The 25,542-nt window shown below is 43.2% G+C and overlaps 1 protein-coding gene across 3 annotated transcripts in view; it reads right to left on the bottom strand.

Annotated features, from left to right (window-relative positions):
- Positions 1 to 25,542, bottom strand: part of LOC147267412 (receptor-type tyrosine-protein phosphatase gamma-like) — a 508,446-nt gene that overhangs the window by 211,920 nt on the left and 270,984 nt on the right. For all 3 annotated transcript variants that reach the window (XM_086198300.1, XM_086198303.1, XM_086198302.1), the window contains exon 3: positions 6,171 to 6,353. In XM_086198300.1, coding sequence (XP_086054426.1) covers positions 6,171 to 6,353 — 183 coding nt within the window. The remainder of the gene's footprint in view (positions 1 to 6,170; positions 6,354 to 25,542) is intronic.

The raw sequence follows: 25,542 nt of genomic DNA, 5'->3' as shown, positions 1-25,542 counted from the left end.
CCCGAAGTCCAACTGAATGTTCACAGTCGCTGTTTGTGTTGGGTTTTTTTTTATGCTTCTTCTTTTTTTTATTTTTTAAATTTGAGTTTAAAAAAGTTTACTTTGCTCAGAATGGAAGAAATAAAGAGGAAATATGGTATTGTCTAGTGTTGTAGAGCACTTGTGAAATAAAAAATAGCATGTACTTAAAAAAAACAAAAAAACAACTGTTATAGGCCTTTTTCGGGGATTGAAATCTTTTGATGAACGCTCATTCTGACCAGCCTCCTACACAGCTAAAGTTACAAGATGAAAACTTCAGTTGACGATGTGGTTCCTTGAACTAAAACTTGTTGACATTCAGACTCCACAGAGGACGAACCTACTTCTGCGGTTGGGTTTGGTTTGGCACCGACACCACCAGTTTCCACTGTCTTACACTGCCAATACGCAACATTTTATGGCTGTAAAAACACTAAATGCTGAGTTTTGGAACTTTTGATTCTGGTGAAACACTCATTGTTGAAGAATCTGGAGTTGTTTGTCAGGATGCTACTGATCTGTTAATACCCTGACTTTACACTGAATATTCTGCCAGCAGAGGTGTCTCTTCTGTCTCGCTAGCAGAACCTCACCTTGACAGGGAGAGAGACAGAGAAAGTGGAGGATGGGTGATTGCAGCTTTTAGTGAGGAGCTGCTCTGCGTGACTTCTCCATCTTCTTCTGTATTACAGCTCAGCAGCAGGTGACAATGATTGACAGCTTAGGTTTTGTCTTTGAACGTCAAATCCTTTTACTTTCTTCCTTGTGAATTACAGTGGTGAAGACAAACAAGGTTTTTCATTTGATGTATGAATGAGAAAAAGCAACTGGAGCATTTATTCCAGAATATTTTCTCCACATTATAAAAAGATGAAGGTTCTATGGGATGGAAAAAAACAACAACAAATGGGTAAAACTAAAGCATATCACTTAACATGCAACCAAAGATGAATGAACAAAGGATCTTAAAGGCAATGCAATAAATACATGAATAAATGAAATAACAAGCGTAAAAATAAAAGTAGAAATGATGATGGTATAACAAAGATAGTACGAAGAATAATTGCAAAGGAGCATTTTAAACCACTGTAAAGAAACAGTACATCTCAAACTCAGACAAACACAAGCGGTATGTCTGACTCCACCATCGAGGCTAGCTCGCGTTAGCTACCGAAGCCTTAAGTTAGCATAACTCCACAGTCATCGGATACAAAACAATCTCATCCTGCATTTATAGAACTACAGTAGGGTTGAGCGTTGCATTGAAGAAATAATTTAAGATTATGACTCATTGTAGTTTTACAATCAACACATCGAACCACTTCCTGCCAGGTGCAATGATTTCATGCAGCCCTCAAAAGACCTGTGTAAAAGTCTGTGTGACAGGATTGGTCGCATCACACACACCAAGTATTTTTGGTGTCTAAACCTAAACCCGACCTTCTACAATTGACTAACAAAGACCAGGTCAGTAGTTGGTGCAGTTTTATTTAAATTTGCAAAGGTTCTAGAGGAAAGGGGAATGAGTGGTAAATGCAGGGGCGTTGAGGGCGGGGGAGGATCAAACATGGTCTTGTTCTTGAAATGTAGCTAACATTTGTTTCTAATGCAGACAAAATAGATTGTCTGAACAGGAAAAGGTCCATCACGAGGCAGCAGAAGAAATGAGGGGTCGATGTCATGGCTGTGGCGCTGACCTCTGACCTCTGCAGCATGGATAAAGGGAACGACGATGGAGGAAGAAGTCAACGCTCTGCTTGAGAAGGATTAAATGGCTGTTTAACTACAAGCTATGTTCTGTCCTTTGATATATTCCCTGTTTGCTAATTTCAAAAAAACTTTCCCATGCTGTTGAAATATCGGTCAGTTTTAGTCCAAAAAAACTTGTCAAATTAGACTGCCGGGAAAAGAAGTTGAGGCATTTTAGGTCAGCGGGATTCGTCAGTTTGGTGGAACGCCTTTTTAAACTTAGCTGCTCTTTCTTCGAGGGGTTACCGAGAGGTGTGAGTGAGTGATCTTCAGCAGGAATCGCCTGATCACACTCACACCTGGAAGCTGCTCAGCACCACCACAGTCTGATCCGCTGCCACTGAGAAGCTCAGCGGGTGAAAGGCTTTGCTCGACCGCACCTCGTGGTAATGAGGGCAGAATGGAGATCAAAAATCCTCAATGAAAAGGTAATGTTGGGTCAGACAGAGAAGTTCGTCCAGGGAAAAGAATGTCCTAAATGTCATGGAAACCTGCTAATCGCTCTTGGATTGTTTCCACTGCAGTTGTTTAATAGCCTTTTACTGTATATTTCTTTTATAGGTTTGTTTGTCCTGATTTTGTTTTACTTTTCATTTTCCACTCGTCGATTTTAAGTGTTTTTACTTTTTTTTTCTTACCAAGCAGATCCATCTTTTGAAATGTCCTGACTGAATTTCAGGTTCTACACTGCGTGTTTGTCAACTTTGTTAAACGCAATGATATTAATGTTCGCTTTAACAACAAATCTAGATGGTAATATTTGGTGTACATGTTTTCCAAGATATTATGGTTTTAAGCGGACATTTGTCCTCATTAGCCGCATTAGCATGCTAGCCGGTCGGCCCCTCACTTTGGTTCATATATAAATGTGGATATAGATGTGGATGGAGTGATTATAGATATTAATTATAACGCAACCAACTGGTCAACAGATGACGGTTATGCTGGTTTTTGGTTTCTCTCTTCTTAAGTTTTACACAAAAAAAAACCCTGCAGCTTCAGATCTTTTAACGAGATATTCAGTGGTCTCGTAGGACTCAGAACCCGTCGATTAAACAAGTTACGTAAAATGTAAAACATTACTTGGCTGTGCTCCGGGCAGCACTCTGAGGGCTGTCATCGGTCCTACCAACCACCTGTGGCCTCTCAAAAGCCTTTCAACACCAATTCTCCACTTTGGAGAAAGGATCATCCATCTTACTGACAAGCTAGAATTGTGAAAAATACCTGTCGCTGACGAGGAGGGTCCTTGAGACGCCAAGCGCCTTGAGTGCAGATGGCCGAGTACTGATGCCTACAGGCAGAGACACCTGCCATTGCACTTGTACTAATATGGATTCACTGTGTCGGAATGAAAATGATGTGTAATCTTCAGCACAAAAGACTTGCCGCATATTGCACCTGTCTTGTTTCGTAATCGCGTGAAGGGAAGTGACGCAGCAGATGTTTGACATGCAGACACCTGCCCATACGAGCTGTGGGATTATAAAACGTGTCACCTTGCTGCCTTTTATCCTCTCCGCATTGGGTTGTTTCCTACATTCGAGTATACAACCATCAGGAGCACTATCAGACTGGCATTGATGAGAATTCCTACCATAAAAAAATGGATCAAGTGATAGACGAGGGGTTAGTCATCAGATAAACCAGCATTGTTGAACATCAGGCTGCCTTGTTTCAAATTCAAGGAGAAATCTGAGTGGGATATTTGTTGAATACCTGATTCAAGGTCTGTGATTCATGTGATACTTTGACCTTCTGTTCTTTGGCATGAAATATGTCAGTAAGTACAACACTTGCTCACTACAAAGCTTTTAACTTTCTTGAAATTGGTGGTTAAAGCGTCTAAATTAGACAAAAGGTTGTCAACGTCAGGAGAAATGCAAACCGTTGCTGGGGAGCTTTAATGTGCCAGGGGTGGAGTTCATTCATGGTATAAATGTAAGCTTTGTACTTAAAACAATTTTGATTTCAAAAACCATAAAAGCCGTGAAAATTGTGGCGAAAATCTTTCAGTACGATTTCATTTCATAAACTTTAGTTTGCCTTACAGGTGAGTTTCAGCAACAATCCAAAATCCAGCGCAACTTTCCACTGGTTTTTAGCTGAAGGGACCATGGAGATGCTCAGGTGTGGGTGGGTCTAATTTAAACACCAGCCTGTGGCTAACTACTTGCTTTATTGAGCCGTAAAGCCAGAGTCATATTGAGAAGGGAAATGATGGACGATGAATATATTCTGACAAGAAATCCATGCACCTGATGTCGCTACCTGGTTTGACCGAGGATCATGTTTTCAATTTGTGGGACAACTTAACACCAGGCACTGTTAGCTAGAAGAGTGACCATGTGCTCTGAATGATGCTCTAAAGATGGCGTTGCTATAGATCCTTAAGGTGTGATGAAGAGCAGGACCCTTTTAGTGTCACCTCTCTATAGTTCCATTAAATAAGCGCAAGGGAGTTTGGGAGTGTTGACCTTCTTTCTTCTTTGAATGGCTCACTGACTTCCCAATGCCGTCATCTTTACGTCACAGCTGGAGTGAGTTCTGCCTCCACAAAGACAGGCCAGGTTTATATGATGAGGATGGTGATATTTAAGGTTCTGCATCAATGAATTTGATGAGGTTTCAAATACATTTTATAGAAATTACCTAACAAAAGCACATACTGCAGCCCTGTTTTCTCCCCTCATATGCCTGACACACACACACACGCGCACACACACTTGTAGAAGAACATAATGTGTCTGACATCATCTGAGTTAACTGTACAACTATTCATGTTCCTACCTAATATCACACAGCAAATGTTTTCCTATGAAAATGGAGTCAATTCTCAAGTTTGGGGAGCAAAAATGGAATTACTCCAGTTCAATGTCACCTCATCCCTGTAATCCCTAAGCATATACTGTAGTTCTTGCTTCAATTTAATGTGAGTCTATATTTAATGGTATCGATTCTTCAAATAGTGTAACAATTTAAGGCCACTGATCTGGCCAGGTAATGGATCATGTATAACTGGATACTTATTTTGTCATTTTGTTTTTTTAAGGATGTTCTTTTTGCTTTACATCGTATTACAAACATCATGAACCAAAGGGACATAACACAAGTATTTAATCATTCTAAGACTTGGAAGAGAAAGTACTGTTCTAGTCTGCTTTTCCTACAGTGTCGTTACATTATCGTCAGCTTCTTCTTTTGTTCATCTTGTCATTGAAATCTTTCTCTCCTCTTCTCTCCTCTCCGCTCATTTTAAGTAGATTGTGCTTACATTTAATTACCAAACCAAAAGAGTCTCGTTTTCTTTTGCAGTGACATACGCATACAGTAGTTAGACCCCAGTGCACAATACTTCCTAGTTATGAAACACGCACACACACACACACACACGCACACACACACGCTTCAGTAAAATTGCCCGTGTCGTTGGATGACTCTGATTTTCATCAAACTTGGAGGAGGAGTGGGAGGTAGGGACAGTTGGCCGTCCTCCCCGAATCTGTCTCTCAGCTGTCACTTCAACTCTGGTTTCCTCTCCCCTTTAGTGTGTATTTGATAGTTCTGTTGCACCAAGTTTTGGTTGATCTTGGGAGGCATCTGGATTTGCGAGATCGCGACATGAGACACATGATCCGTCTTGACAGGCGTCAAATTATGTGCTTGTATTTGACCAATCAGCGTCCTCGAGGGCGTCTGGTTCGGAGTGACGACAGTGCACCTGTTGGTTCAAAGCAACAACAGCGGCTCCTGAGGAGGTTAGCGTAGCTGCTGCTGTAGCAGTTCCATCAGAACTGGAGAACATTTCTTATTCGAAAGTCTTTCTTTCCTTGTGCAGGCGGTGTTCCCATGATGCAAGTGCAAATAATAGAGCACTCTGTGTATAATCATTAATCACTTTCTGAATTAACTATGTGTGTATAAGAAATTGTTTAAATATAGAAATAAAAGGATTTCAGGAACACAACAGAAGAGAAATATTTAAAGAAACTATTTTTTTTGGGAATCTCATTTTAAGGGTTAAAGTTTAAGGCCTATTTTTTGCAGGCTTCATCCTCCGAGAACTACTGAGTTCATATCTTCTGCAACAAAACTAACAGTATCGTCTTTATCTCGGCATTGGACCCAGAAGTAGAACTAACAATGGGATGGAGTTAAAGCAGAAAAGCAGCAACTTTTGTAAAACTTTTGACTTTAAACGCTGAACAAACCCTTCTATTTGCCTCTCAGTCATCCCTACAGTGTTGTTTTTACTTCCCGATAGCTACTTGTCAGGTTTTACAACCTCAAACATTTCAGTCAGTAAGAGCGTAGAAGTCTGCTTTTTTCACATAAACTACACAGCAGTAAAGCAGGAGGAATTCTATCTCCAGTAAAAGCCTGTGGGTTGTCTTATTAACCTGTTTTGCCGGTGTTCTTCATAGATGTCTTATTAGAAGACTCGGCACCAAAGCCCTCCAGGGTCAGTTCCTGATACTCGGCGGATACTTTGGTATCCTGGTCCACAATGTTGATTGGTGACTGGTTTCTCTCTCGACACTCCGGGTAGGCTGATGCCCAGCCCTCGTCTGGTCCGTATATACCTGGAGAGCACGAGAGAAAGAGGTGCTTATCACTCAAGGGAAGCAAAAAAAAAAAATCACACAAATGACATTTCCTAACCATCTCATATCGTCTGAAACCAGCTGAGTGTGCACTGCCTAGTCATCCGAGTTACAATTAAACACTGCTCACAGAATAAACACCATGAGCCCCAAACAGAGGCAGCTGCTGAGGAAGCAGCATCAACATCTAATTTCCATTCATGTGGTAAATAGAGATTTTCGAAATGTCATTCTCACGAGGCTGCAGCGTTTCCTCGGCTTGTATTATCCAACATTAAACATAGAAAGTCAATTTGGTGTTTGGTTTCCCCTCAGACAACCCATCTGTGGTTAACTGAGCTGACAGGGGACCCTAAAACACCTCAGACAAGTCACAAGGAAGCTGATGACTGTGTGTGTGAATGTATGTGTGTGTGTAACGATGTCTTTTGACAGTAAATGTCCACATAATGAGTGCCCAAGGCCAGAGGAGCGGTGCAGGCCCTCTCTGCGCTGGCTGGGAGAGATAGTTGCCAGGGAGTCTTTGACTGAAATGCCACCGAGCCCTGGATGCTTTAACACCTGAGTGTGTATTCAAAGAGCAGAGCTGTAGCTACTGGGCACATTGGGGGCAGAGTGTTATCTGAGGCCAAGCCCCAAACCAAACACAGTCCAGTTCAGGCAAACGGGGAAAGGAGAGTTGAGGACTGCTGTTATGGCTACGCTGAGTCTGAAACTCATGTAGACTCTTTGTGTTCACCTTTGGCAACGTGTTCCTCTCATGCTTCCAGTCTTGTGCCTCGGCCCAGGACTGTGAAACGGAGCCTTGATTTCTCAACGAATTTAAGCTAATACCCACAGTCCTTTTCCCACTGGCCTGAAACCCGCGAACAGCTGTTTTATTTTGTAGGACACAGGATTTTAATCAGCTCCGGCTCAGTGCAGCTTTGAAGCAAACACAAAGGCCACTTCCATCGCTTACGATCTCAAACACTAGTATGAGCATGACTCAGGTTTGTAACCACGGAGGCAGCCCACACATGGCAAAAGATTTAAAGCCAATATATTTAGTTGTATTTACTCGTAAACAAGATTGAGTGTAGAGGGACGCTCGTGGTCGTGTTTACATGTGTGGATGACTGTGAATGCGTGTAAATACTGCAGGCCTACATCAAAAGAAAAGAAAAGAAAAGAAAAGAGAGGCCGCGATGCTACCCAGCAGGAGAGCAAGAGCAGACTGGGAAATCAGCCTTTAGCTCCTCCCACCACTCGGGGTGCTCACCCATGCCAGGAAGTGAGTCAGCATCGCTGATCTTCATACAAGCAGGTGGAGAGGCAGTGAAAGCGTGTCTCTTCCAGTGGAAACCTCTCCAACTTTCTTCAATCTCAACCACTAATTCAACATCTGTGTCTTTTATTTGATCGTCTAGCACTTTGGAACAGTCTGATGATTTCCTCTCAATGCCAGCAGAGGATAATAAATGCTTTGGCAGTTTTGAAATCAAATCAATCAAATAAAATCAGTTGTCTTCGACCATACTGGAGCTCTACATATACTTATAAATCATTTACTGTACTACATTATATCATATTAAGTATTTGTGTCATTTTCTCTTGCCTGCTACGGCCCACATTCATGTCCTCTCCATGGTAAATTCAAGTTTCTTCCACAGAACAAACTACATTCTACTGCTGCACTGCACCACTCACCATGTGGCCTCATGAGACAAACATGCTGTCGCCATGACAATTGACTAAGCTTTCCATCAGACGTTTTACTCCAGTTAGCTTGTAGATGACTTGTAATGAGCGAAAAGCAACAACAAACAAGATAGTCCACTTCATGGCCTTAATGAATTGCTCTACGTTGAAGCTGAGACTCAGGTAGTTTCCTGTGAGTGGACCTCGCTGTTGTTTAGTCCAAGTGCCGTTTTCCCTTCAAACGTTTGAGCAGCGCAGAGGTCTGCAATGTTGACCATGAAACCCAAACACTGAGCAGCAGCTTTCGTTGAGATATGACCTAAAATGACTCAAATGATATTGCTTTGTCACTGATGGGAGAGCATATTTCTGGGGGAGGATTGATCCCTTGACACAACAGCAGGCTGCAAGTCTGCTGCGGTGGATGATGAATAACTATCCTGTATCAGGCTTCCTCATTGTACATTGAACTGAGGAGAACTGCAATTTCATTAATTTAAAAAATCTTAAAAGTTTGGTGAATGCAGCAATCAGTAGAAGTTGGGTTTTTTTTCAGAGAGGAAATGCGGCGAACGGTGCACCAATAACACGCTCGTCTCAAAGGTCCTTTCACGTGTCACTTCACATGCCTTATATAATACTAAGCAGAGACACCTTGTCATTTTATACAAGAGAATTCAATGCAAGTACATGAAGCCAGAAATAACATGGACCAGAGGAAAGAGCAGCAAGCACTTTTCGCTTCAGCTGAAATACGCTGTTAACATGACTTTGACAGTCAGTATTAACACCTAATGTCATGAGGGGAAGGCAGCAATTTGTTGCCCGTCTACCAGAAACCAAACTGCAGCTGGTTTACTTGGAGTCTCCCCTGCTGGAATCTTGTAATGGGGAATAAAAGCAAATGAATGAGTTAACAGTCTCGCATTCATAATGTCTAACACTATCATGGCATACTTCTCAGTGAAGCAGCATAAAAAGCCTGGGAGTAATGCTAGGAATAATTTGACTGGAATGCTGAAGAGGGTGTATCCAGGGATAGCAGTATTTTTAAGAGGGAAAGAGGTGAAGCCCATCTTGTGCCCCATGTGGCAGATGAAGCACTCCTCTGTAAAATGTATTGCTCATAATCTGGAGCTGTCAAACATTCCACTGTCCTCACATGAATACAACTGTCCGTAGGGACAAAAAAACCAACAGGATTTGAGGTGTGGTGAACAACAAAAGACACACAGATGTAGCGTTTTTGCAAGCCAGCTAAGTGAAATATCTCAGCTCACAGACATGTATACTGGACTCAGCTCAGTTTCCCAACACTTCCCTTATAGAGAGTGAGGATAATCTCCCAGCTTTAGATGCCGGGAAGAATTAGAGAGTTTGAAAAAGACCTCATCGCACAACTAAAACAAAGTCTTTGGCGGCAGTGACTTCGGTGGTGCGCTGCTGAACCACCGAAGAGAAGTGCTTCAGAGTTTGTTAGAGATTGAGATCAACTTCCTTACATGCACAGTGATTTGCTACTCATGCAAGGTGCTCCATCATGGGGGAATATTTGGGAAGAGTGTCATTTTCTGGTAAGGCATATTCATTAATAAATGTGTGTGTGTGTGTGTGGGGGGGTAACTTTCTGGCATCCAGGGATCGTCAGACGTTGGTGGGTGGGGATCTCCGATTCACTACCTACATGCTGCTGAAAGCAGGTGGATGTCTTTCTTATTTACTGTAAATGAGTGTCACCATTTTTCTGTGTCTGTTCTAATGGAATAAATACACTTCTTTGTAGATTATTTTGGCATTTATTGTTGATAAGGTCAACCATGCGACCAAGTATCTGAATTAAAATGATTACAAATGATTTGCATTTAATCTTTGCTTTATGATATTCAGTTAGCCTGCACACTCAGTTGTCATTCTCTGTAAAAATGTGTCGACAAAAGAACCCTTACAATAAAATATTGATTACAAAGGACAATTTTGATGAACCTTTGATAAATCTGTGGCTTTAAAGAAATAAATCATTAAGGGACAAACTAATTTGGCCCTGCAGGACACGTTTTACAATCTGATTTCCTTTTCAGAAGACCAGTCTACTTTATCTGTGGTAAAGGGTTGAATATGTATATTTTGTAAGACTGAAATCTTAGTTTGGGCTCCGTGTTGATTCCTTTCTTACATTAAGCATCCACAGCGAGTCTCTCCTTCGACCCAGTCATATTCCTAGCCTTTTCATTTTGAGAAACTTCATGGAGGACAGTCTCTTGAAAGAGTCAAACAGATTAAAAAGATGCGACAGCAATGATTCTAAAAAAAAAAAAAAGTATTAAACAAGTTTGCGCCACTTCTGATTGAAAAGTGCCTCTGACAGCTCATATTGATCATCAAATGACAGAGTGTACTTTCTATAACTCACTGGCCATAAAACAGAGTAATATAACCAAGATTACATTTCTGTGAATTCCTGGTCATGGAAATCTTTGTCCTGTTTCCGTGTAATGAGGCTGGAAGGAGGATGAGAAGTTCTCCTGATTAGATTCTGCTGCTCTGCTGCAACGTCAGCATGTGTTTGGCCTCAACAGCGACTCCAAAACTGCATTCCAGTGGTTCTGGTGGGGTCTGGCATTTACAGCAGCCCAGCAGAAATGCATTCAAATACCATTTTGTGAGAAAATCTAATCGAATTTTGTCAGGAAATCTAATCTAAAAGTAACTTGAACAGTTGCAGATGCCATGGCTGTTTTATTTACTGAGAAACCAAAGAAAGAACTGCTGGCGAATTTTCCAGAATAAAATCTCCTTTTATGAACCGGATGAAATAAAAATATGAAATATTCCTTTCTTTCCTTTTTGAAAAAAACTACTAAGAAATGCTACATACGCAGACCAAAAAGCAACTTAATCAAACTAACAAAATGAATAAAATAGGGCATAAAGACAAGACTAGAAACAAAAAAGGATACTAAATGGAATTAGGTGACAGGCAAGTCTGAGGAGGAGGGTTATAGGAGCACTTTAAAGACGAATATGATGGCGTTTAGTGCAGAGCTGAATAGAAACAAGTGTAACCGCAATTTAAACATGAACTGAATACAAGGAAAATGGTGAGGATTATTTCAGCCTCCCCTGATTTCATAACTCATTCTGAAAAAGAATAACAGTTATACAATTTCATGGCCATTAAAGAGTCTTTCAGACCTTTCAGGAAGGAATTGCATTAAGGTCTTCACGCGTTGGTATCACTAAATTAATTTGAATGTGTTGGAGGGAGAAAAAGAATCCAGTGTTCGAAGCAATCACCGATAAATGTGGCAACATTTTCAAAAGAACTATGTGTTACTAAAGCAGGATTCTTTGTAAATGTGCATTCAGTGGTTTCACCTGTTTGCAGATGACGCAATATTCCTAGCCTTTTCATTTTGATGTTAAGTTATTTGGATTTATTTTAGAGTATTTTTTTCTTTTTCTTTGGTCCGGGTTAATTGAGACCTGGCTATGGAAGCGTCACATGCTAACGCCAGGTATACTGAATGCCTGAAGAACACCTCCTCTATGAATTGTAAATGTCAACAGAAACTGATCTGAGCTCTTAGTGCATTTCCCCCATCCCGGTGTCTGCCTCCTCTCCCGGCCCACTCCCACTGGCTCCCACTCTGTGCACCCAACTCACTCTAAACTCTGCCCTTAATTGAAAGCAATACTGGGCTCCTGGGCTCTAAAATGAATTTGTCTATGATTACTCATGCCCTGGCGCGTTGCGAGCACTGGGTAATGTCTATTTCATCAAATTAGGCAGCATCCTGTTCTCCTTCCTCTCTCCTCAATCTCCGTCCTCGCCCTGGGGCGCGTATTGATTGTGGTGGTCTGTCTTTCATATAAGGCTAGCATTACCTATGACAGCAGTGGTCCAGCCAGCAAATGTGGTGGAAAGGAAAGCAGGAAGGGATTAGTCATTGCCTTAATACAGCTAATAACTGCTGAAAGCAGCATTAAGGGGGGGCTACAAAGGTAACAGGCGAGCAGCTTGACTGTGAGAGTGCCAGCCTCAATCACACACCTGGCTAATGACCGAGGAGCTGCGTGCTGAATAGACGGAGTCATAAAAGGCTGTTGAACCAAGAAATCTGCTGCCATCTTTAAGGTTCCATGATGCTCCTCCGTTGACAGCAAGTAGCTCCAATATTTGTTGTGCATATCGGTGTTATAAGAACCGAACCAAGGACAGCCCCAGATGACAGCGGGACACATGGACAAGGTTCAGATTAGGGGAGCCCAGCTATTGACATGGCTTGAATCCCCCAAGGGGCACAGGACTTGGAAAAAACAAAATCTGCCCTGCTTTCATCTAGGATCCCCCTTGACACGTTTTTTCAGTCTAACATTGATGAAGCAATTCAGCAGGCTATGCTGTAAACGTGGTCGGTGTGGGATGTTTTAGAATCTTGTTCCATGTGCCCGCTTTTAAGTAGGAGCCCCCGCTCTTCTTAAGCTGTCTACACTGTAGGAGTAAACCAGTTTCTGTATCTGTGTCTGTACAAACACTGAAATGATCTTTACTTGGAAGGGGCTGAGAAAAGGATGGGACTTTAAAGGGGAAACGTGACGTTTTAACACAGCAGTGCGTTATTTGCTGAATTGGTTTCAAGAAATGAACAGGGATTGATCAGGAGGTGGTATATTCATTATCTATTTAACAATTATTTCAAAAAACCTCTGATTAAGATTTAGATGTTTTGATCAGAATACTAAATCAACTACCTATAGAACAGTTTCAGATTGAGCTCCTACATTCACTGAGATGCTGACTGACTTCATCACTGTCAGACAAATTACACTTATGTCACTCATTGTCCTGAGTATGTTAGTGTTTCAGATAAAACAAAAATAAAATAATAAAATCAAATGAGAGAGAGAGAGAGAGAGAGAATGTGTGTGTGTGTGTGTGGGCGTGCGTGAGAGAGAGAGAGCGCGCGTGTGTGTGCGTGTGAGAGAGAGAGTGTGTGTGTGTGAACTGTGGTCCTGGAGGTGATGCAGTTCTTACTGCTTCTTAATAAAAGCACCTGGTGTACTTTTCCATCAATCTGACAATGGCCGATCGACGTGCGATCCGATGGATAAAAGAAAGCTGAGCTTCATTCAGCCGTGTCTCAGCAGCAGGTCTGATGACCTACAACACTCTTCATATTTGTTACTTTCCAAACAGAAGCAGATTGATGAAGGAATAAATCCTCAACAGTGGACAAGCAGCAATGACAGAACCGGATCCTGGACATGGAGAAGTTGCATCTGCAGTCAGCAACAAGGAATCGTGTCTATCTTCAGTGTGTGACTGACAGGTCGGCAGCCTATCAGAAAACGTTGTGGGACACAGACACCCAGTGAGAACTTTCCCTCCTCGAAAAAAAACACCAGAGCACAGAAAATAGTCACTCCACCACATCACAACCACAATATCTGTACTGGGTACTCGTTTCATCTGAGCATCCGGCTCATCCCTACCACATGGCCTATGTGTCTGTCAGCCACTTGCTGCTGGTTTTCACTCCAGGGGACGGTTGGGAGAGACTGGTGCTGGCTGCGCCCAGAGATTACAGCTAATACCCCAGCTTCACTGGATTGGTTGGTCTCCTCTGTATTCAGGTGTCCTCACAATACAGGCTGACTCCTCAGTGCATTGATTCCTGCCATTTTCTCACTAATCCTGATGGAATCAGTGCAGGCAGAGAAGATCTTCAATGTCTGCTGAGAGCAAGCTTCCTGCCAAATGGAGAAGAGAAACATACTGCACAGCTCTGTGTTTGTCTTTCTCATTATTTCCACGCTTGAGGAGACCTTTTCTGATAGGAATGGATAATTGTAGGAGATGGACATATGGCAAGTACACCTTATTTTCCTGGACGGAACATGAATCGGCTTGAAGGATGGCCCCTTGTTTTCTTCCCCCAGCCTCCCTCCTGTCCTTTGTCTCATTAGGCCCACCATTATTTCACTGTTATCATCCAACCTGTCACGTTTCTTTTGATGGCAACTATCTGTAGAAGGCGTATATGTAGGCTTGTATTGGAAAGGTGTTGCCTTTACAATTGCGTGTTTGTTTATGCTGCAAATTGGATTCATATAGGCTCTTCGGTGAGATGTGAGCGGGGTCTCCAGCATCGCCTTCGAAAATGGCTCTTAATTGTCTGAAAAGCCTCAAACTTGCTCAAAGGTCAAAAGCAGCAGGCCGGTGTATTTACGAAGTTAATAATTGACAGATATAAATGAGGCAACTTTCTCCTGAGGTCTGCTGACAATCAACCATCAAAGTTTCAAAGATGTCAGAAGAGAAAGCTGCTCTTCTCTCTGTTTACCTGGACGGACAGTTTGTCTTGAATCACGTTAGCGCTCGGTAACGTGGCAGCACTTCATTTAATGCTCCTTTCTGATTATAGACAGCCATTCATATTCTCCTTAGAAGAATTGATTATCAGACTAAAGGGCGTTACCACCCGGGTTCAACTGGCCACGAGTGAGCAGGTTGTAAACGATGGTTTCCGCTCCTTCCTGAGCCTCACATCCGAATGTGAACCTTGGTTTAAGACAAAACAGGTTTTATTGGCTATCTTGTGGAGGAATACTACACTACCCACAATCCTAACATGTTGTTGAGCTCTACCTGTGCATCTTTATTTATTTTCAATCAGTCTGATCATTTTGGGAGACTCATGAGCACAGGTTTGGGTTTGGATGTTCAATGAGAGGTGTGGTGATCATGAGATCCAAACTGAGCACGTAACTGCGATGAGAGCAACAAGAGTTTACAACAGAAAAACAATAAATTACTCTTTTTTTTCCAGGGGAAAATGCAATATTTTACAATTGTTTTTCTGTTTAGGTTAAAAAAAAGCAACAATGCCAGACATCCTAGTGCATGTCCCCATGAGATTTCATTGAACAGAAGAGAACAGAAGTCTCTCGTCAGAACAGACAGAAGTCCAGGCAGACTCAGTGGTATGAAATGACAAATGACGAGCTAAAGCTGTGTTGTGATAACACACTAATGGAATTGGTGTGATACTCATACACGCTTTGATGAGACCGGGTTGTGTCTGCTATGAATTATCATCTTACAAGGATTCCTTTTGAGCTTTAAAAAAATGAAATACATTCACAGGTTTGCTATTAATGGTTCTCTTTGTCTCCTATAATATGAAGTGTAGAGGCTCCTTGACAGGGTTCATTTCTTCCTCTCAGAATGGGCTCAGTACATTAGAAGTCTCACTCCCTCTGCACTCTGTTATTCATACTGTAACCACCTGGGCAGCTTAATTATAAAAAAAAAACAGTTTTTGCAAAAAAAGGCAACAAAGTGAAGTTTCTTTCACACCGAAGGTAAAAGGAATTTTCTCCTCTTTCACACCCTCAAATTACCACACGACGGCCAAAACGTATTTTAAAGTACTCACTGACTAAAAATTGCTGTGTCAAGGCTGCTCATTGCAGACACAACCTGGGGCCTGAACGACACTTAGTGAAGTTTAGAGAGGAAAGGGCGCTCTAAAGGTGTGGGGTCGAGAGAGAGAGAGAGAGAGAGAGAGAGAGAGAGAGAGAGAGAGAGAGAGGGAGAAAGATTTTGATTTTTAAAAAGTCTTTTTAATTCAACTCAGTCAAATCTTTTACTTACACGACAATAAAAAAAGAACAATACATATACACACCTACATGTCATTTTCAAAAAAACACTTTCATCTCGTCTTCTCACACCCCATCTTTTTAGATTTTTAACCAAGTACACTTCCTAAAAACAGTTGATCTTCCTTCACCACACACAGACCATTTGCCACACACCAGACCTTCTCCAAAGATCCCAAATCCTTCATCAGACTAAAATAGTTGAAGTCAAGAGTCAGCCTGCTCTTCATCATGAGGAAAATCAGTTTCACATCACAGTCCCAAGACCCTTCTAACTTCTTCCTCCTGCTCAGGTACACCGCCATTTTAGCCTGCCCTAGGAGGAAGTTAAGGAGGTTACACTTTGCTTTCTTTTTTTGATTCTATCTGACACCTAGGATGAACATGTGTTTGGTAAAAACCACATCAAACGTACAAAAGAGCTTCTTTAGAACGATAAAAAGAACCTGTAGCCTGTTGCATTCTAGAAAACAATGAAAGACCGTTTCTCTAAGAGGGCAAAAAGGACACTTCTCATCCACAGTGGGATTTTAGATGGACACAAAGGCATTGACAGCCACTGCCCCATGCAGGACTCTCCACTGTAGGTCCCCGACTCTCTTGGTTACTGGCGGTTTGTAGAGTGTCCCCCATGAAGGCTCCACTCCTGGATTTAAACCCAGATGGACTCTCCATGGAGTGTCAGCCCGACCTTTTAACTTCTCCTTGTTTGTAACTTTCACCAACAGTTTATACATGACTTTTCCTGTAGCAACAGAGAGGTGTATTACATCTGACACACCATGTTCTAAAAACCAGCCAGAACTCTCTTTGAGCTCCAGAGACAGACTCTCCACAGGAAAAGGTCCAGAGTCACTTTGGTTTAAAAGATTGTGTGACTGGGAGATAAAACGCTCAAGTTCCTCAGTGGAGAACTGGTTTCTCCAGATCTTTAACATGTTCTGGATGAGCCTCACTGAAGTGACCCCCACAGCAGCAGACAGAGCAGAGGCATCCTCCAGTTGTGGGCCACACAGCTCCATCACCTGTCCTAGAGTGGCGATGTGAGCGTTCAGAAACTTTTCTGCAACAGAGGGGCCTGAAATCCGACTTACATCGAAGCGAGTTCCAAAAACAATGGGTTCTTTCAGAAACCAGAAATATGAACTACAAGTCTTAGTCCTCTCTTTTTTTAAAAGTTTCCATATTTTAAAAAGACTGATAAAAATCTGGAAAAGTCTTTAGGTTCTGTTTTCCAAGGTCCATTAAGAACAGTGATTCCTGTCCTGCGATCCCAATCCCCAACACTGAGCCAGGACAGCCCGAGCCAGCGGCCTCCACACCAGGTCTGAAGGTCCAGTCAGTAACCTTTGGATGAACTGCAGTCGAAAAGCTGCTCCCCTGCTAGCCAGGTGTACGAGGCCCTGTCCCCCCCCCCCAACCCCCCCCCCCCCCTTTAGGGAGGAAGAGGACACTCTGTGGGATCCAGTGGAGATGGTCCCAGAAACAGTCTACAATTAGTGCCTGGATTTTGGCCAGCAGAGTCACTGGGGGGTCCACACAGGAGAGCCGATGCCACAACATGGAAGCAGCTAGATTGTTAATGATTAAAACACAACCTCTAAAAGACATTTTTGGAAAAAAACACTTCCACTTTTTAAGTCTCCCCTCCACCTTCTCTAAAACATTGTCCCAATTCTTCGCTACAGTATCCTGATCACCCAAGTAAACACCCAGGTACTTGATCCCTCCTTCCCTCCGAATGAGCCCCCCAGGTAGTTTGACCTCCTGCAGCTCATCTCCCACCTGCAGAGCTTCACTTTTTCCCCAGTTCACTTTGGCTGAAGAGATTTCACCAAAACTCTGAACACTACTGGTCAAAAAGTTAACATCATTCTGATTTTGAACAGCAATAATCAGATCATCTGCATAAGCAGACAATTTAAAAACTGAGCTACTGTTGGGAACATTAAAACCAGAAAGGCCCATTCTTAGTTTGTGGAGGAGTGGCTCAATTGCTAGGGAATACAGCATCCCTGAGAGAGGGCAGCCCTGCCTGACGCCCCTCTTCACTTTAAAAGGAGCGCTCAGACCACCATTAATTTTAACAACACTCTCAATGTCTCCATACAAGGCTTGAATCTTAGCAATAAGACCTGGGCCGAACCCAAAAGCTTCCAGCGTTTGCCAGAGATAACCATGTTCCACCCTATCAAATGCTTTTTCTTGGTCTAAAGAAACAAGACCAAGTTTAGCACCCAATAAACTGGAGAGGTTCAAAACATCACAAATTGAGTGTACGTTGTCTGTGATTAGCCTGCCTGGTACACAGTAGGTCTGGTCCACATGGATCACCTGCTCCATCACTTTTCTCAGCCTATTGGCTAAGACCTTGGAGAGGAGTTTGTAGTCAGTGCAGAGAAGGGCCACTGGTCGCCAGTTTTTCAGGTTCTGCAGATCCCCCTTTTTTGGCAGAAGAGTGATTACAGCTCTCCTGCAACTCAGGGGCAACTGTCCCCTCAGCAGGCTGTCCCTGAGAACATCCAGTAGGTCCTCCTCAATTACCGGCCAGAAGGCTTTATAAAAGTCAGCTGGCAGGCCGTCTATACCTGGGGCTTTCCCAGGCTTCTGGCTCTGCAGCGCCTCCAACAGTTCCTCCCGAGAGACATCAGCCTCCAAACGCTGTTTGGCATCTGTTGACACCTTTGGCACACCACTGAGAAAGGAGAGCAACTTGTCTGGTTCCTCTTTGTAACCACAGTCAAACAACTCCTGGTAGAAGCTTGCTGCATGCTGACGGATCTCTACCGATTCACGGAGCAGCTGCCCATCACCGGAGCGCAGACAGTGGATCAGTCTCCTCTGCCCATTCTTCCTCTCCAGTCCAAAAAAAAAGTGAGAGGGAGCATCCATCATGGCCACATGCTGGAACCTACTGCGCACCACAGCTCCCCTGGTGGGCAAACCCAGTAGGTCAGCCAACACACGCTTTTTTGTTTTGAAGACATCAATATGTCTTGTTTCTCCGGTGGAGTCTGCTAACTCCTGCAACTCCACAAGTTCTCTCTCCAGATTCCTGATAGATTTTGCCAAGTCCCTGGAGACATTGTGAGTGTATTCCAGACACAGAGATTTGATCTGGCTCTTTCCTATATCCCACCACTGCTGCTATGAAGTAAAACTGGATTTTGTCATTCTAAAATCCTTCCGAAATACAGTAAAAGGCCTTCTAAAAGCATTATCAGCCAGGAGTGGTGTTAAAATGCCAATATGCACCGTTACACCTGATACTATTAATATAAATACAACACTCTACTAATGAGTGATCCGAAAACCCAACTGGGTTTATATGACAACTCTTAAAAACATTTAAATGATATTTAAAGCAGTAAAATCTATCAAGTCTGGACATTGACAGGAGGCCATCTTTAGACTGGAGCCAGGTGTGCTGACGAGTCACACTGTGGAAATTTCTCCACACATCAGAGAGCTCATGGGTTTCTATCAATTTCTTTAAATGTTTTTGTGAAGCAGCATGAGGTTCAGGGTGATTCCGGTCTAAAGTGGGGTTCTCTGTGCAGTTAAAATCACCTCCAGTGACCAAATACTCGCCCCGGCCACACCTCTGAAGTTCACCATCTAGGGCGTTCAGAAAGATTAGCCTCTCTGTGCCTACTGTTGGAGCACACACATTTAAAACATCATGGTCACACTTTCAAACTGTGCCTTGATTTTCAAAATATGACCCATCATCACATCTTCCACATCAACATGGATTGGATTAAAATCTCTGGAAAATAAAACTCCGACCCCCCCGCTGTTGTTAGTTTTATGGCGAAAGTAGGCCGGCCCGTTCCATTCCCTCCTCCAATCCCCTTCATTGTCTGCAGTGCTGTGGGTCTCTTGGATAAAAGTGACATTCGTTTTTTTTTATATGAATTAAACTAAAGACAGAAGCCCTCTTGACATCGTTTCTTGCCCCGTTTACATTCAACGAGCCCAGTTTGAGATGGTGCATATTGAGAAAAGAGCAAAAACAAATCAAGGAGACCAAAATGAAGTTGATAGAAAACCAAAGAGCACACTTAGTCATCTTCAGCTAGCTGGTTTTTGATCTTGAGGACCATTTTTCTCAGCCTGAAAATCTCCTGGTCTGTGAAACCCGGCTGACCAGGCTCACCCGGCTCACCCGGCTTCCTCATGTAAAACTGGACAGAGTCCAGAAACAGTTTGAGGTCAGGGAAAAAGGTTTCAATTTTTACCCTCAAACCTTTTGTGTCCTGTAAGACCTTTTTTATTCTCGTTACACTATCTGCACTTTCAAGGCTTATTTTCACGTTGTCTTCATCACTGTCCAACAAACTGTCCTGTCCGTGGGACTGAGACACCTCTTCATTTGTTGCCTTTTTGGCTCTGCTGCTGCTCCGTCTTGTCTCTAGTTTGCTTTTTGAAGCAGGTTTTAACAAATCATCATCAATCACTATATCGTCTTCCCCTTCTTCCTCCAGCCCTGCTGCCACCCTGGCTGTCTGTCCCACCAACCCACTCGACCCCCCCATTTCCACCTCCCCACTATCAGGATTATTCACACACCGTTCACCCTCCACCCGTGTGTTGTGTGTCACCTGTGAATCCATTACGTTGTCCGTTGCGCCCTGCATGTCTCGTGCCTGTGGCTCCGGACTGTGAGTGTTCGATGGCTCCTCCATAACGGGATCTGCCGATGCCGGCCTGACCGGCTCGGCACCACCAGTCCCAAACGACGGCCCATCGACCTTCGCCAGCTCGGCGTCGCCGGCAACGGCCTCCTCGGCTCTGCCGGTTGCCGTATTACCGGCGTCGGCTGCTGCCGCACAACCGGCAGCGGCGTCCCTCTCTGGGTACGCACGAATGAGATGACCCTCCATCCCGCATCTAAAACATTTCATATTTCCGGACGTAACGTGCACGGTATAATCAAAGTCGGCCACTTTGAATTTTAGTGCTAGGTTTAGCTCCTCGGGACTCTTTAAGAACCACCAGCACCTGTCTTCTGAACGACACCACATGTTTCAGGTGAGGAGATTTACAACTCAGCGGGATCAGTTTGATGGGAGCGATCAGCTGACCGTGTCGCGTCTGCTCCTTCACTAAAGCCTCATTCCGTATGAATGGAGGGACATTAGAAATAATGACCCTTCTGGCAGGGCCGACCAGAGAGAGAACGGTAGTGAAAGTTCCCTGGATCACCACCCCGCTCTGCACCACGTGATTCACCTTCTCGACGCTGTCCAGAAAGATCACCACCGCGCTGTTCATTCTGGAGGCCGACTTCACGCTGTCATAACCGACTACCTGACCAACGGCCAGCCCGCACTCCTCCACCGAGCAGCTAACCGTCGGCACCATCTTGATGGCGTGCCGACGAGTTAGCCTCTCCAGGCCGGAGCTAGCAGACATGGTGGCGTTTGAGCCACCAGGCTCACCACGAAATCCCTTACAAACACCCCCCCCACACACACACACACAGTCCGAAAAAAACACTTCCACCTCAATCGCGCTCTCACACGCTCCCACACCCGCTCTGAGAGAGAGAGAGAGAGAGAGAAAGAGAGAGCGAGAGCGCAGACATTCCCAGGAACCAAAAGAAAATTAAAAGTAAAACACATCACCATTGTGTCATCACTTCATGAGACTTGACTTTTCTTAATTGCATGGATTCAAGGATCAACCGGTTTAAAAACTTGAGACCTTGTTAAGTGTCAGTACTTTGAATAATGCAGAATATCAGGACCATCTCACAGGAAATGGATGAGGAGACCAAAACCTCCTAATAACACGGGAGAGACAATGCCAATGGACATCAATCAGTACTGTTTTTACTGTTGCCGGGCAGGTTGGGGTGGTGGTTTAACAGCGGACTTTACAGCGGGAGTATTCAAGTCCCATTTCTAACAAGGTGTTCGACATTATCCTAACTGACTTTTATTTTAATGGCACATCACAAAACCTCATTTTGAACAGTAAATGTCATTTTAAGAACCTGTTTTCAGTGAATAACAATAAAATGTTTACTGAACTGCAAAACAACATTACCCACCACCCAGAGCGTGATAAAAGGGTCCTAATTAACTTTCGATTAAGGTTTCCATAGAGCTGGCATGTATTTTAAAAATGTTTTTAAAATTACATTCAATATTATCATATTTTTAAAATAGTCTATTCTGCTGCTGTTATACATCAGTTTCTGTGGGATCATTAAAGTTTATCTTAATCTCAAGCGACAAGTTGAGGTAAGATTATACTGTATTCAACTCAAAAATAATGGAATAACACAAACAGAACATCAAAAACATGATTATAAATAAAGAAGTAATTCTGCCATTAAAACATAGGGAAAATTAGATATTAATACTAAAATGGCAATAATAAAAAAAACTATTAATCCATGAAGTGACAAAGGCGCACACATGCACGCACACACACACACACACACACACACACACACACACACACACACACAAATAATGATCTGCCCAGAATTGAAATAAAGCACCATTAATGCTTAGGCAGCTCTACGGAGCGCTGAAGACAAAAAGGAGAGAGGAGTGGGCCAGTGAGTGTGAGCTGCAGGTGCATTAAGCCTCTAAACAAGGTTAGCTCACGTCATCCCATTACCTTACATTAGTACCGGACAGCAGTCTGAACACGTTCCTGAACCCACTAAGGACTGTGCGGGTCAAAGATGTGTTTTCCTTTGTGTTTCATATCTTTCAGGATCTCATGCATCACTGCTCCCCTCTGGAACGCAGCAAAATATGACATAAACACCCACATTAAAACACACACACACACACACACTTTTTTTTTTTTTTTCCAAAATTCCCCACACGTTTTTAATTTTCAATCAGTAATCAGTCTGTGATTAATATTCATGGATGTGTAATCTGGAATCAGCCCGCTAATAAATTTACAGAGTGATCTGCCCTGTGCAGCAGCTAATTGTGTTAACTGCTAAAAGTGTCTGTCAGCATTACGCTCAAAAATGGCCGCCTCATTATCTACTCTGGGATGTTGGTTGTCACTCAGCACAGCCAATTACTGTGCTCCATCATCAACACATGAGAGAAGCTGGGGGAATGCGCCTGACGGCCATAATAATGCATGAACAGTTCAAAGTAAGTGTCAAAAAAACAAAACAACACACACCCCCTGTGAGGGTAATAGGAAAACAAACACACGCGCGCGTGCACGCACGCACACAAACACACACACACACACACACACACACAGAAAGCTTTGGGGATCAGTCCCCAGCTAATCTTCCAAACATGATTGGGAATTATTATCAGAGCTGCAGCGCCTCCACAGCTAAAGCTTCATTAATTCTAATAACTAACATTCAAGGAATATTATTCATTTTTGTCAGAGGAAAATCCAAAAGAATAAATAATCCTGACTGACAATTGCTGGAAAAGAACAGCTAATAGAATGACAGGTGATGAATCTCAACATACTACGAACAAATAATGCTTAACTGATGAAAATGGAAAATCGGGGAAACTGAGAAAATGAATGATTTATTGACTGCAGGGAGTAAAAATAGGCTCCTGTGGATGTTGGTACTGGATAGAAGCTCCCGTGGGTGCTGAGTTCTGTCACCTTAAAAACAAGAGCAATCTATTCTGCTGTGTGAGCGATGGAGGAAGCCGGTCAGCGAGAGCGCTCACAGGGTTGGAAAAAGGCAAGTGGTAGAAGTTGAAATGGCACTCAGCCTTAATTAGACAGAGTACAACTCTGTGTGTGTGTGTGTGTGTGTGTGTGTGTGTGTGGGGAAACAACATGGGTAAGACAAGATTCCAATGTATAACATTCTTTGTTGCAACGTCAGGCTACAGAATATTCGTTCATCCTACAGACAAAAATCTCCTCAGGATTCACATATCGTCTCATTAAACATTTAACCTTATGGGAGTAGTGATTTGATATTTTTTAATAATTTTGAATATCTGAAACATTTTCCTTTACACCATCCATCCACCCATTGTCTACCTCTTATCCTGTTAAGGGTCGCAGGGGGTGGAGCCTATCCCAGCAGCTTTCAGGTGAGAGGTGGGGTTCCCCCTGGACAGGTCACCAGTCCATGGCAGGGCCAGCACATAGAGACAGACAACCATTGGCTCTCCCAGCCGGTCAATTTAGAGTCTGGATTAACCTGGTCCCTCTTGATGTCTTTGGACTGTGGAGGAAGCTGGAGTACCAGAGAGAACCCACGCAGGAACAGGGAGAACATGGAGACTCACCCAGAAAGACCCCATTATCTTCTTGCTGAGGCAGCAATGCTGACTGCTGCAACACCGTGCCGCCCCAATTGTGTTGTTTTTGTCTTTTCAATTGTGTGTCTTTGCAGGATCACCTGGCTTGAAAGGGAATGTGTTCTCTCTCTCTCTCTCTCTCTCTCTCTCTCTCTCTCTCTCTCTCTCTCTCTCACACTCTCTCTCTGGCTTTGTCTGTCTCAGATATAAATATCATCTTGTTTAAAGCGGATGAAACCTAACCGTCCCATGATCGCTCAGTGGTTCCAGAAAGTAAAGCATGTCAACATGATGGAATATGTGACTGCCCAGTTATAGCTAATAGTGCCTAGTTTTATGAGAAGCTGGGACCCAGTTATTGACGATCTCGCCTCAGGCTGTTATACCTCTAAATTTAAATTTTATTTAAATAAGTACTGTTATCATTATCAATTGAAGTATTTTTATTCATTCATTAATTTTCTTTATGGTTTAAATATCCCCTTTTTTGGAGTTACAGATCTCGACAAGGTATATGTGCTCTACCTTTATACAGTGCCATCTCAGCGTGACTGATGAGACCCAATCCCAAGATGATTTATTGTCCCCCTTTTGATGTTAATTGCCTGTTAATGTGCATTGAAGGTAATAAAGTTTAAAAAAAAGAGGGTGAACTGAATGAAGAGATTGGAATTAGTGAGATAATCAAGCCGTGATTGCCAAACGCCAGCCTGCTCAGCTCTGTCGCTGGGCCATGGAGAAGTGATTTCACACCTCGTCCTGTGTCCCACTGACCCCGTCACTCTGCGCGCCGCCAACCATTAATCCCATCTGACTGTCCAACTGAGCGTGAAGACATTGAAAAACAAAATGCTCCCCCCACACACTACAGCAGCCGCCGCCACCCGCGCACCACATACACACGCATGCAAATAAAAGTTTAAAAAAATCCCACCTCGGAGAAGATAATGTCATTTTCACCACACCCCAGACACCTCCCACCCCTATCATTTCCCCACATGATGTGTTTGTGAAGGGCGAGAGGACAAACACGGATCCAAGCATGAAATAATACGCATCACATTTCAGACTTTCAGATGAGGGGGTGCAGCATGAGTGAAAACAACCCAGCAGGACAGATGATAAATGTACCTCTACACTTTCCTGACTGTTTAATCTACTCGTACAATATTTTACCTGCTCCCGTCCAGCGGGGAACAGGCTCTGTTCAGGGTTGTGCTACACATTTTAAAAGCTGTTGTTTCAGTTGCATTTTGGCTGCTTTTTTCTCCAGGACAAGGACAACATCAGTAATGCACTGATGTCACATCCTTGACGACAGTGACTCTACACAGGACTGGTAACACAGGCTGGTTAACAGCTTCAGAAACGAAAACCAGGAGGTACAAAAGGTCGGCCCGTTATTTTGGCTGTCAGTGCATCTGTATCAGTGAAAAGAGGTGCTAAGTCTTGAGGAATTACTTTCAGTGGGGCAACTTGTAATTGTTCTTCCCTGCTAGTGTTGGACATGTTACTCCTTCTCTGGGAACAAAGAATAAGTTTAGGAATAT

The sequence above is a fragment of the Aulostomus chinensis genome, chromosome 3 (assembly GCF_037954235.1).
Source record: "Aulostomus chinensis isolate RoL2024-O1b breed Wild chromosome 3, RoL_Achi_v1.0, whole genome shotgun sequence".
In the NCBI taxonomy this organism is placed as follows: Eukaryota; Metazoa; Chordata; class Actinopteri; order Syngnathiformes; family Aulostomidae; genus Aulostomus; species Aulostomus chinensis.
This window is presented reverse-complemented; position numbering and strand designations above follow the sequence as displayed.